Here is a 13,652-nt window from a genome sequence, read left to right as displayed (position 1 = left end):
CTGTCTGTCTGTTTCTTTGTGTGTGTGTGTGTGTGTGTGTGTGTGTGTGTGTGATCTGTCTGTCCCTTTCTCTCTGTGTGTTTATACACGTGTGCATATACAGGTGTGTGTGCAAGCATGTGTGCATGAGAGGCCAGAGGTCAGTCTTGGGCATGTTCTTCCTTAGGGATGTTTAACTTAGTTTTTTTCGTTTTGTTTTGTTTTGTTTTGTTTTGTTTTTTGTATTTGCATTGGTGTTTTGCCTGCATATGTGTCTGTGAGAGGGTGTCGGATCCACTGGAATTGGAGTTACAGACTGTGAGCCTCCATGTGGGTGCTGGAAATTGAACTCAGGACCTCTGGAAGAGCAGCCAGTGCTCTTAACCACTAAGCCATCTCTCCAGCCCAAACTTAATTTTTCTTTTTTGGTTTTCTGAGACAGGGTCTCTCTGTGTAACCTTGGCTGTCCTGGACTCGTTTTGTAGACCAGGCTGGCCTTGAACTCACAAAGATCCCCCTGCCTCTGCCTCCGGAGTGCTGGGATTAAAGGCTAACATTTTGAGTCTTTAAAGATCTCATTGTTAAACAGAATGTTTCCTTTTCTCATTTAGTTTGTGACATGCCCGGCCCTACCTTAGTTTTTAAATATTTGTTTATTTGTGTTTATATATTTGTTTATTGTGTTGTATGCACTTGCATGTTTGTCTCTCAAAGGACTATTTGTGGGCATTGGTTCTCCTTCCACTCTGTGGGCTTTGGGGATCAGGCACAGTGGCAAAGCACCTTTACCTGCTGAGCCATGACAGTGGCCCTAAGTAAGGTTTAAATAAAGTCTATAATTGTTTTAAATACCTCCTAGAATATTAATTTTAAGGTACTTTAAATATAGTATAAAATAAAATCAAAGACTGTTTAGGGGTCGATAGTCACTAATATTTTTTGCATCCAACTATAAATTACTTTTACTCATGTTTTTTTTATAATGTCACAATGCAAATATACTTTTAATGTAATTGAATTATTCCATTTTTTAGTTAAGGTGTGTGTGATGGATTGAAAGTGAAAGATGAAGCTGTCTAAGCAGATGCTGACGCTGTTCTTGGCATGGTAGGAACCATCAGCAGTTGTGGATTTTGAGTTTGGATTGGGAGAGACCAGGCTGATGAGAAGCTCGTGGTGAAGAGCAGTGGGGCCTTGGCAGAGTCCACATGGCCAGCCCGGGACATGTGACAACCTGTGTCAGAAATAAATTAATAAATAACCTAAGTAACTAAATTCCATATAGGATTACTTAATGAGTAAATATACATTAATTCTACATGCTGAGGTCATATAGACAGGGCTATAAATCAGTTGACACAAAGACATTTGTCTTTAAAAGTGTTGCCCTGCTTAATACCTGTTTATGGGGTGCTATGTTGCCATGCTGGGATTCACATTAGGAAACCTTGCTGCATTAAGCAGATGTGTCTACAGCCACTGCCCCTCCACCCTGTATTGCTGTTTTTATTTGTACTTTTGCTCCTCAGTTTTTTTTTAAGTTGAAGATTTGTTGTTTTCTTTTCTTTCTGTTTCTCTGCGTGTCCCTGGCTGTCCTGGAACTCACCCTGTATACCAGGCTGACCTTGAACTCAGAGATCCATTTGCCCCCTCCTCCTGAGTGCTAGGAGATCTTATTAAAGACACAGGCTTCAGCATGAGGGTTGGAAGAAAAGAGGTGCCCAGAAGGAAGCCAGACATGCCCAGATACTGAGGAGAGTCCTTTCACTCTTCTGAGGGGGATCCCAGGAGCTCATTGGCCAGCCAGCCAGGCTGAATTAATAAGGTCCAGCTTCACTGAGAGAACCTGTCTTTAAAAGTACAGTGGACAGCGAAAGAGAAGGACACTCAATATAGACGTCTTCCTCACATGGGAACAACACACAGACAAATGCACACATAAACATTTATTTACAAGCAACTGAATGAGCTTACTTTGTCTTCATTTTCATTTCTCGTGGCATTTCTTCCTGGGTTGGCAGGCAGTTCCTGTAGGCTGTCAAGGTAGAACTGATGGCACAGGGATGAAGGATAGCTAGGGAGAATGCTCATTCTAATTTATGTGCAGTGCTGGGAATCAGACCAGAGGCCCTGTGCATGCGAGGCAAGTGCTCTGCCACCTAAACTACTTCCCTAACACAGTGGCCTAAATCTCATTAGACATTTTATATATACTCTGCATTATCCTGTGTGTGAATCTTTAGAAAAAGCCAGTGATGTGGTGTGCATGCGTGTGCATGTGTGTATTTATGTATATAGATAGATAGATAGTCACGATATCTTTAACTGCCTGTGACAGACGACACATTCATAAGCTTTTTCCCCCTTTTGTTTCTTTTGTTTTTCTGATATTGGGTCTGGCATAGTCCAGGCTGGTCTCGAACTTTCAGTGTAGCTGAGGCTGGCCTTGAAACCCTGTTCTTCCTGCTTCTGCCACCTGTGTATGTGAACTGTCTTAGTTCCTTTAGTCCCATGCCTCCATGGAGACCACTGGTGTTTTGACCAGCATTTGCTGTTGTGGCCACTCCACTTACTAAGGGAAAGCCTGATTAACGCGCCACCTCGTAGTGAGTGCTCACCAATGCCTGCCTGCAGGTGTCTAACTGCTGCTCTGCTTCTCGGGCATGCGTCAGTGTGCAGTTACCTGATTGTTTTCTTCTCCCATCACAGGTTCATGTCAGAGCTGGTCTTTTTCACGGAACCGAGCTCCTGTGTAAAACCGTCGTAAGCTCAGAGATATCAGGGAAAAATGACCACATTTGGAATGAACAACTGGAATTTGATATTAATATTTGTGACTTACCAAGAATGGCTCGATTGTGTTTTGCTGTTTATGCAGTTTTGGATAAAGTAAAAACGAAGAAATCAACAAAAACTATTAATCCCTCTAAATACCAGACCATCAGGAAAGCTGGGAAAGTGGTAATAACTTCAGAAAATTGTTTATATAATGGGACATTTTAAGACTATGAAATAATTGAGTAACAGAAGTTAAATTATTTTGTGTGACTCGATCCCTAAGAACTAGTTTCATGAAGACGATAAATTAGTTTCTATGTTCATTTCTTTTTTACGTTTTTTTCCCAAATTTATTTGAAGAGATTTCGTGCATCCTATTACAGATGCACAAACCCTAGGGTGCCCTCGAACTCCCCCTGTAGCTCAGGCTGGCCTTGAGCCCACGCTGATGCTTCTGCCTCAGCCTCTACATGGTGGAACTATTAGGTAGAAATCGTTGTATGTGGAAAGTGGAGACATTTTAAAACAGCTGCTCTGTAGTACCTCAAATAGAAATCCAGGTAGTGTATGTATTTGAAAATTAAGATTTCTTTCAATTGTAGAAAGATTGTAGTTGTACCTCACTTAGCACGCCTGATGGGAGTTAAGGGACAAATGCACAACTGAAAATCAGTTTGGGAATGAAATAAGTTTTGTTGTTGTTGTTTTTTGTTTGTTTGTTTGTTTTGTTTTTTTGATTTTTCAAGACAGGGTTTCTCTGTGTAGCCTTGGCTGTCCTGGACTCACGTGTAGATCAGGCTGGCCTCAAACTCACAGAGCTCCACCTGCCTTTGCCTTCCAGGTGCTGCAATTAAAGGCATGTGCCACCATGCCCAGCTCAAAATAAGAATATTTTTAACAAATGTGATAAACCGCGCTTTTTTGCTAGTTTTAAATACCCTCAGCCCCCATTTTGCTATCACCTTAGTCACACACACGCGCTCTCAGACTCACTCGGAGGCTTGTATACACATATATTACATGTGTTTCTTTTCTTATTTTAAAGACAAGGCCTTGTGTAGTTCACTCTTCTCTGAAAGTCACGACGTAGCCTAGTTTGGCCTTGAACTCTAAACCCGCTGCCTCCGCCTGCTGAGTAAAAGTGTTTGCCCACAGAGTTGTCTTGGAGCCAGCAGTGGTTCTGTGTGGCTTGTTTTTCCAGTGCTAGGGATTGGACCCAGAGCCTTCTGTGTGCTCAGGGTTACCACTGACCCAGGCCTAGCCTTTCCAGTTCATGCTACTAGTCAAACGGTTTTTGTTGTTGTTTTGTTTTGTTTTTTTACCCCACCTCTTGTGCTCTCTTCCTCCCGCTTCCTCTCTCTCCTGTTTCCTCTTCCTTCTTTCCTCCCTTCCCCCTTGTAGGTAAGCTGTCTCATAGCCTAGAGCTTCAGACATCTCTAGGGCTAACACTGAAGCAGGGGTTTGAGTGTTGTCTCACTGGGAGGCCATTCTGGGTTTATTTATATACCGATGCCTTTTTTGACAGCATTATCCTGTAGCATGGGTAAATACGATGGTTTTTGACTTCAAAGGACAGCTGAGGTCTGGAGACGTTATACTGCACAGCTGGTCTTCGTTTCCTGGTAAGATTTGTTCCCCTCTTCCTCTGCCCCCATACAGGGTCTCTCTGTGTAGCCTTGGTTCACTGGAACTCATTCTGTAGACCAGGCTGGCCTGGATGGAATTCAGAGATCCACCTGCCTCTGCCTCCTGGGTGCTGGGATTAAAGGTGTGCGCCACCATCCAGCCAAGGTTTGTACCCTAATGGCAGCCCCTAGTGCTGGGAGTAGCTGGTGTTCTACTGGTGTGCTAGTCAGCTTTCTCACACTCACCGTTGTTGTTGTATTTCAGGGGAAAAAAACTGCCTTTGTTACTTGTTTCTTTTGTAGTTTTGGTTTGATTTTGGTTTTTTTTTTTTAAGAGAGAAAGAGTCTCTCTATGTGGCTGACTCACTATTTTGATAAGGCTGGCCTCGAACTCATAGAGATCCACCAGCCTCTGCCTCCTGGATCCTGGGGCTTAAAGGTGTGCACCACCATGCCCAGCTGTTCTTTATTTTAAAATTGGCTTACACAGAGTATTTTGCTACAGACATGCTGTTCTTGAGTATATCTTTTATTCCAGTGAGTGTGTTCTTGTTTTAAATGTTTTGGTTTTGCAAGTTTGTAAGGAAACCTCTTACATAACATTGTCTTCTTTGTAACAAGCTTTATTGCTCGTAGTTGTCCTAACTGAGTAAGCACTCCACAGAGGTAGGAAACAGCAAAGGCGTTTGTTCTCCAGTTAAATTCAGCTTGATGGTCAAGAGAAATGAAGTCCTTCTCACATGCCCACAAGTGTACTGATACAGTTGACTAAATAAACTTGCTTAGCTGACACAACCTTTAGGACATTTTTAATGAAAGAAAACCAGTTCAGGACTTTTGGTTTTTAAAGTTTCGTTCCAAAAACATTTTCAAAGAATCCAAATTATTTGCATGTTTTAGATGAGCTGGAAGAAATGCTGAATCCCATGGGAACTGTGCAGATGAACCCATATGCTGAGAATGCAACTGCTTTGCATATTAAGTTTCCAGAAAACAAAAAGCAGCCTTATTATTACCCTCCCTTCGATAAGGTAAGCTCATTAAAAGGCCACAATGCATGAAGGACTTGAATTATTCCTGGGTGCAAATGTTCAGTCCAAATTCAGCGAGTCTCTCAAAAGTCTGCATGCATTAACAGCGTGCTCCAATGGAGGCCATGCAACTGTGATGGGTTTAGGCTTATTGCTGACCAAGTGAATCATGGAGCCTCTGGAGCTCAGGGGCCGTGTGTGTAAAGAGAGATTTAATTGTTCTGAGTTATTTTCTGATGTAAAGAGTCCCTCGGGTGTATTCACAAGTAACTCTGAATGTGTCATGTGTTCTGTGAGCATGCCTGACCTGCTGATGAAAGAAGAGATGATTCATGCTGATACAGCTGTTATCAGGACTTTGAGGGTAGTGGTTTTTGAGATGGTGTCCCACTCTAGCCAGCATGACCTGGAATTCACTGTATAGTCCACACTTGGCCTTGAATTTGTGACAGTTTTCCTGTCCCCACCTTCCAAGAGTTAGGACTATAGATGTGAGGCACCATGCCTGGCAGTGACTTCAGTAGAATCTGTGGCAAAGAGTTCTATATCAAAATACATGCTTAGTATATAAACTGTGTGTGTGTATGAACTGAGATTGCACACTTAGCATATAAACTGTGTGTGTATGTGTGTGAACTGAATTGCACCCTTAGTATATAAACTGTGTTTGAACTGAGATTGCACACTTAGTACATAAACTGTGTGTGTGAACTGAGTTTGCACACTTAGTATATAAACTGAGATTATTTGGTGGTGGCTGAAAGCAGGACTGAAATGATGTATATGTCAAGAAAGCCAAGCTGCCATATTTTCCCTTCCTTCCAACTGATGGAAAATGAACCCAGCTCTTCCAGGCTGGTGCTTGACATGCCCGGCCCTTTCCTAATGTTCTTTTTATTTTATTTTGTTTGTAATTTTATGTGTATGAGTTTTTTTTGTTTGTTTGTTTGTTTTTTTTTTTTTTTTTTTTTTTTGCTGTGCATACAGATGTGTGCCTGGTCAGAAGAGGGCACCAGATCCCCCTGAAGCTGGCATTACAGAGGGTTGTGAGCCACCATGTAGGTGCTGGGAACTGAACCTGGGACCTTTGGCAGAGCAAGTGCTCCTAACCACTCAGCCATCTCTCCAACCTCCTCTAATATGTTTTGATTTCCACATTTGACATTCCTTCCTTTTTTAAGAATGGTTGCTGTTGATTTTAATATAGAAATCTGTGGACCAGTCTCCCAAACTTACACAAGAAATTTCTTGAGCCAAATGAGAAAAGGTTACCTTTAAAGTACTAAGTAATACCTAGGTTGATCCACTTACAAACTAAGTTCTAGTTTGTTTGTTTGTTTTTGTTTTTCAAAACAGATTTCTCCGTGTAGCCCTGGCTCTCCTGGACTCACTTTGTAGACCAGGCTGGCCTCAAGCTCATAGAGATCCACCTGCCTCTGCCTCCCAAGTGCTGGGATTAAAGGCGTGCGCCACCACGTCCGGCCAAACTCGGTTCATTTTAATGCAGAACATCACCAGACTAGTGTGTCTTCGAGCTGTGTGTGTTCCGGAGGGGAGTGTGTGTGGAGTACTGATATTGGACCACAGCTCACATAATACTTAATCCCAGAGATCATTCATAGAGTATTATGAAATTTTAATGTATGTAATTCAGTGTTGCTTTATTTATTTGTACTTTATGAATGGTATCCACTCAAGAGCCAACTTACCTTTACAAGGTCTTTAAAATGTTTTTGTAGTTGGGCAGTGATGGCACAAGCCTTTAATCCCAGGATTTAAGAGGCAGGTGCAGGCAGGTCTGTCAGTTCAAGGCCAGTCTGATCTACAGAGCGAGTTCCAGGATAGCCAGGGCTGCAGTGAAACCCCGTTGCAAAAAACTGGGGCGGGTGGAGGGAGGGAAGAAAGGTTTTCTGGCCAGCATGATGCCTTACAGCTGTAGTTCCACCCCTAGACACTGAGGCAGGAGTTTTGTGAGTTCCAAGTTGACCTGGCCTATAAAAAGTGGCTCTTTCTCAAAAACAAGAAAAGTAAAAAGAGCCGAGGATGCAGCTCAGTGGTAGAGTGCTTGCTCTCATGTGCAGGGTCCCAGGGTCAAGCGCCAGCCATGTAAAGTGGATAAGATCAAAATACTATTCTGGCTGATAATTTAAGATTACATTAAAAGTTGTGCTTCTTTAAAAAATCACTGAGTATGTTAAGAACTTTCATTTTAACACATACCGAGTCGGGGAAAGACTATGCTTTGCTCATCTGGTACACTGCTGTGGTGCCTGAAGCTGTCCTTGGGTAAGAATTCGTTCATAAGCCACGGTTCATGGGCCACATCCCGTGGTTTTCTCTAGTGACTGTTGTCAGCTATGGGGTGCATTCAGGGATCAGCTATAGTTTATTGGGGGACAAACTAGATGCCTCTTAAGGCATTTTCAAATTTAACTATGCAAATAATATTTGCATTCATCTAATTTGAGAGGAACCAGATTTCTCTGAATGTGTAAATTCACCACTGCTGCTGTCACCCTTAGCTAGTCACCTCAGTCCCCTCCTGAGTACTGGGATTGTGAGCATGAGCCACTGCATGGGGAGGTGTGTTGTTTTGTTTGGGGTTTTCCCGCTATGGGAGAAGGGGTAGTTCATGGGACTTGACCTTGGGCCTCATGCATACTGGGAAATTGTCACTGTATTCATTTACTTGAACCAGAACCCTGCACAAGCCAGGCAATCGCTCTACCACTGAGCTACATCCACAGCTTTCTTTTGGGCAAGCTCCATATATAGAGCTATGTATCCCTGACCCTTCTACTTTTTTTTTTTTTTTTTTTTAAGTCCAGCGCCTTACCACGTAGCTCTGTATAATCTCCTAATCTCTGTTTAATATTTTTTTTTTTGTGTCAAGGTCCTGCTAAGTTGCCTGCCTTCTTCTTCAGTGAGTTATTTATGATGACCACAAAAAAGTCATACAAATGTAAAAGGCAAAAGCTCCCAAGATCCCGCACTGTCACTCAGCACTGCCGCTGTCATCGCTCATCTTTTGTTTTACAAGTCAGTTTTATGACTTGCTTAATAGTAATGACTGTACTCTCACTTGATCTTAGTGCCCATCCCGTGGGCCAGGCTGGGATCACCACATTTAACTCAGAACTCAGTCACAGGCTATGGAACTTTGGGTCTTTACTCATCTTCTCAAGAGCATGAGCCCTCTATATTTTTATGGCAGTGCTGGGGACCAATCCAAGTGCTAGGAAATGCTCTACCACTGAGCTATACTGTCACCAAGCCTCAGCTTTCAGTTTTACTGTGTGTGCTTTATTTCCCGCCTCTCCCCCTGCCTGTCCCTGCCCATCTTACCACATCCCTGCTGCGGAGCATGGTGGAGGCTCTCACTTGCTACCCACCCCCCTCCTCAGCTTCCTGATGGAAATTACAGACATACACCACCACTCCTCAGTAGGTTGTGGGACTCAGTAATGATAAGGCTTACTTAGTCTACCTTCGTAACCTTTTTTTAAAAATTATTTTATGTGTGGAGTGTTTTGCATACACATATTTTTTTGTACCGTATGCCTGCAATCAGTCCCCAGGGAAGCCAAAATACAGCATCAGATTCACTTGCGCTTACACATGATTGTGAACAACCATGGTGGTTCTAGGAACCAAATCCAGGTCTTCGGGAAGAACAGCAGATACTCCCGGCCACAGAGCCATTGTCCTAGTCCAGTCTGAGAGCGCCCTCGCTCTGCAGTCTCTTTGGTGGCTCCATTATTCCTCTGTTGTCAGGGGCTTGCAGCACTCTGGGAAACACTTATGTTGTTTTATTTTTAAAATTTGCTTCCATTTATAAAGGCAGGCGTGCCAAGCATGTTCAGTCTCTTGTAATCCAAGTGCAAACACAGTTATTAATGTTGAAAAATTTACAACTATTAGGGCTAAAATTTACGTTTTTTTTTTTTTTTTTTAACAGATCATTGAGAAGGCAGCCGAGATTGCCAGCGGAGACAGTGCTAATGTGTCAGTAAGTATCGAGTTTCATCTGTCCCTTCTTACTGCAGAGCTGTGTGCCTTCACCTCATCTGTTGTAATGACTGTATAGGAGACATAGCTCAGAAGCAGTCTGTGAGAGTGGATACGTGTGCACATCCCAGTGCTGGCTAAATGTAGCTCAGTTTTGGTGACTTGTATGCAAGTGGTAAGCCCTTTTCTGCATGAACATTAGATGCTAATGCACCTAATAGATTTCCAGGGCTATCTTAGTATCATTTAGTAAGTAAGGACGCTGTGTTCTTTCAAATAGCAAAGCTTCATAGTGGGGCCTGTGCTGTGTTTCCTCCCTGAGAACTCTGCCACGTTGAAAATGTCATTTCTGTTTTATGATTTATTATTTTTGTTCTAGCTTCCTATTTTATTACATTATAGACAACAGAAGCCTGGAAGTAAAACTAGAGTCCATATAGTTAATTTTGAGGCTATTATTAGTGTTGTTGTTTGCTTAGTTGTTACTGTTGTTTGTTTATTTTTTGTTAAAGACAGGGTTTCTCTGTGTAGCCTTGGCTGTCCTGGACTTGCTTTGTAAACCAGGCTGGCCTTTGAACTCACAGATGGCCCCCTACCTCTGCCTCCCGAGTGCTGAGACATCACTGCCTGTCAATATATATAATTTCTGCTGACATGCTCACGGGCTAGATCCTGGACACATGACCAGACCATAAGTGAGGCTAGACAACGTGGCCTTTTACTAGACTGTCACATTCTGGGCTACCGTAAGAGGTGCTAGTTAGTACTAAGGGAAGTACAGGAGAACGGAAGGTTTTGTTTAGGTGGCCTTACTGTGCAGTTCAGACTGGTCTTGAATTCTCAGTCTTCCTGTGTCGTCCTTCCACGTGTTAGCAGTAAAGGTGTGCGACTGTTGAAGCCTTGCATGATGGTGCTTGCCTGTAATACAGCAGTGAGGAAGTAAAGGTAGAGACATCAGGCCATGTGGCTGCATAACAGGTACTGGGACAGTCTGGGACATTACAAGACCTGGTCTCACAAGACCAGAATCAACAACAAACAAAACAGGACCAGGCTGAGCTTCTCTTTCCTCGTTACCAAGTTACAGATTTTTAAGCATCTCCAGTAAGGGCATTTCCCATAGAACAAAGTGGAGACATTGCATAAGTTTTACTGCTTTCTATAGAGGCCAATCACTGTGAGATGGCATCTAGACTGACTAGCTAGCAAGCTCCCAGAAGCCCCTGCTCTGCTCTCCATGGATGCTTACAGCTCCACCTGGCCCTCACAAGGGGGTCAAAGTTCAGGTCTTTGTGCTTGTTTAGCATGCACCCCACCATTAAGATGCCTTCCCAGCTCACTGGTTCTTACTTGGAACATCTTTTTTTTGTTGTTGTTTTTGTTGTTGTTGTTGTTGTTGTCGTTGTTTTGTTTTGTTTTCCTCAATTGTATGGATTCTTGGTTTCCCTGTTCTTATGTCTTAAACTCTGTCTGTCTGTCTGTTCACTGTAATGTGCCTTCAGGATGAAGTCTCCTGCATGTGAAGATTCCCAAGCATTCTGGGACCAAGTAGCTCTCAAGGGCTCAACACTTTTACTCTTCACTGTTGGCATGATTATTGTCGCAGCTAACGTAGGGAGGGACATGTATGGCCAGCAACACCATTCCTTCTTCAGGCAGACATGTTAGTCGTGCAATCCTTATTTCCCTAGACTCCTCCTCCTCTTTGAATCCAAGCTGGAGCTACCTAGAACTGTGCCCAGCATCTCACTGCTCCCCAAGCCTGGAGGTCCTATCCCTTGTCATACCTGCATTCTCCCACTAAAGGACTCCTGTTAGGTTCACATCCCCAGCCCCACTTTAGACTGGTTGGCCCCAGACTCACCGTGTAGCTGCAGACAGATGCCTTGACTCTCTGCATCTCCACCTCACCCTCCTAAGTGCTGGCATTGCAGGGTTACTGAACTACATGGGTGGCAGGTGGTTCTGAATTGTTTTGTTGTCGTTTAAACACATCAGCCTATGCTGACTTGCATTTTGAATTCTTCTGCCAAGGCCTCCTAAATGCTGGGTTTATACCATCCCTGGTGAAATCCAGCTTCTCTTCATATTGTTTTGGAATCGGATCCTGTGCATGCTGGGCCAGAGTTGTACTACTGAGTAAACATCCTAAGACTAGAAGGTTTTGTTTGTTCTGTACTGTGAGCTCAGGGTTTCTAATTTATAGAAATTTTATGCCTTTAAGCCAAGGCACAAGCCATTTTATTTTTAAACCTCTTATATGTTTGTGTGTGTGTGTGTGTGTGTGTGTGTGTGTGTGTGTGTGTGTGTGTGTAGGGGGTTGGTAGAAATCAGGGGATAAAAGTGTTGACTACCAGGCCTGAAAACCTGAATTTAGAATCTAGGACCCATGTGGCGGCGCTTGAGTGTGTGTACACACACACACACACACACACACACACACACACACACACACACACACACACGCACGCACGCACGCACGCACACACACATTTTTGGTTTTTTGAGACAGGGTTTCTCTATATAGCCTTAGCTGTCCTGGACTCGCTGTGTGTAGACCAGGCTGGCCTCAAACTCACAGCGATCTGCCTTCCTCTGCCTCCCGAGTGCTGGTATTAAAGGCATGTGCCACTATGCCTGGCAGGAGGATATTTTTTTAAAGAAGAAATTTCACTCAAATAATAGTGAATGTATAAGATACATTTAAATTATAAGATATAGTTAACCTGAAAGCAATAGTGCCATCTAGTGTTAACACTTGGATTGAGAGAGAGAGAGAGAGAGAGAGAGAGAGAGAGAGAGAGAGAGAGAGAGAGAGAGAGAGAGAGAGAACTTTTATAAGTAGCTTATAATCTTAATATCGAGCAATGCAAACTTGGAAAAAGGATCCACTTTAATTAATCTTTGTACAGAATTTCAGTTTTGTATTTCAGCTGGTAAAACTCACAATTACAAATTCATTGAATATAAATTTGCTAAATGGTCGCCTGTGGCTTGCACAGTTAAATTCTAAGTGAATATTTTACTTTCTTAAAGAGTCGGGGTGGAAAAAAATTTCTTGCCGTATTGAAAGAAATCTTGGACAGGGACCCCCTGTCTCAGCTGTGTGAGAATGAAATGGATCTCATTTGGACTCTACGGCAAGACTGCCGAGAGAATTTCCCACAGTCACTGCCAAAACTACTACTGTCAATCAAGTGGAATAAGCTTGAAGATGTTGCTCAGGTAACAGAACCCCACCACCACCCAATCCCTTCCCTCTCTCTCCCCATCTCCCCCTACTTTTCTTCCCCCAAATAACAAAAAAAATCTGTTTGTAGCTCATGTGTGCATGTGTCACTCATTGATTTTGTGTAAAATGTCTTTCTACAGACATGTCTCCATTTGTTGGATATTTTCTGTTTTATTTTCAAAGATAGGTTCTCACTCTGCAACCTTGGCTGCTCTCAAACTTCCAATTCTCCTGCCTCAGCCTCCAAGTGCTGGGGTTGCAGATAGGTACCAGGATACCTAGCCTGTTGGATAATTCTCTGCAGGAGCCTTCCTTGAGGTTTTAACCCCTTACATACTCTGTGTAACTTCAGAGATCCTGGAATCTGGGTGGGGTGACCATGCTGCATAACAACATCTGGAACAGTAGTTTGGGGGGCCACCATCTATCAAAATGGATGCTAATCTGGTCCTGGTACCCCCTACCAGTCTCATCAAAGACCCCAAGTAATTTTGTTGGTTTAGGCAGGATCTTACTATGTAGCCATTGCTGGCTTAGAGCTCACTATGTAGACAAGGCTGGCTTCAAACTCACTGATACCCACCTGCCTCTGCCTCCTGTATGCTGGATTTAAAGGTGTTGATACCACCATGTCTGACACAGTTGCTTCTGAGATAAGCAGCCAGCTAAAGGAACATCCTTTTATCTCTGCAGTCTAATTGACACAGCTCTGATCTTGCCCAGTAAATTGCTGTCAGTGGTGCAGGATACTCAAGAAAACCCAGCAAGAGATAACAAACACTAGAGTAAGGTTTGATCAAGCAGTGAGTGCTGCAGGGGCCACAAATCAACCTTTCTTTCTCTCCGCCGCCCCCCCCCCCCCAACACATACACTTTCACTCAGAACCAGTTTTATTCCCAGTTGTCTGTCCCTGTGAGACTGTGCCCTGTAAATGTGTCATACTCACCGGAGAGGGCTCCCCATCTCACAGAGCCGTAGCACAGGCAGCTAAGGGTCTT

At 43.3% G+C, this 13,652-nt stretch overlaps 1 protein-coding gene across 1 annotated transcript in view; it reads left to right on the top strand.

Annotated features, from left to right (window-relative positions):
• The window catches only part of Pik3cb (phosphatidylinositol-4,5-bisphosphate 3-kinase catalytic subunit beta), a 71,328-nt gene that overhangs the window by 32,104 nt on the left and 25,572 nt on the right, over positions 1 to 13,652 (top strand). Inside the window, exons 7-11 of the mRNA XM_051140050.1 lie at positions 2,689 to 2,940; positions 4,283 to 4,379; positions 5,283 to 5,413; positions 9,372 to 9,422; positions 12,458 to 12,646. Coding sequence (XP_050996007.1) covers positions 2,689 to 2,940; positions 4,283 to 4,379; positions 5,283 to 5,413; positions 9,372 to 9,422; positions 12,458 to 12,646 — 720 coding nt within the window. The remainder of the gene's footprint in view (positions 1 to 2,688; positions 2,941 to 4,282; positions 4,380 to 5,282; positions 5,414 to 9,371; positions 9,423 to 12,457; positions 12,647 to 13,652) is intronic.

This window comes from Acomys russatus, chromosome 32 (genome assembly GCF_903995435.1).
Source record: "Acomys russatus chromosome 32, mAcoRus1.1, whole genome shotgun sequence".
NCBI lineage: Eukaryota > Metazoa > Chordata > Mammalia > Rodentia > Muridae > Acomys > Acomys russatus.
The sequence above is the reverse complement of the archived record's forward strand: the minus strand, read 5'-3'. Positions and strand labels throughout refer to the sequence as shown.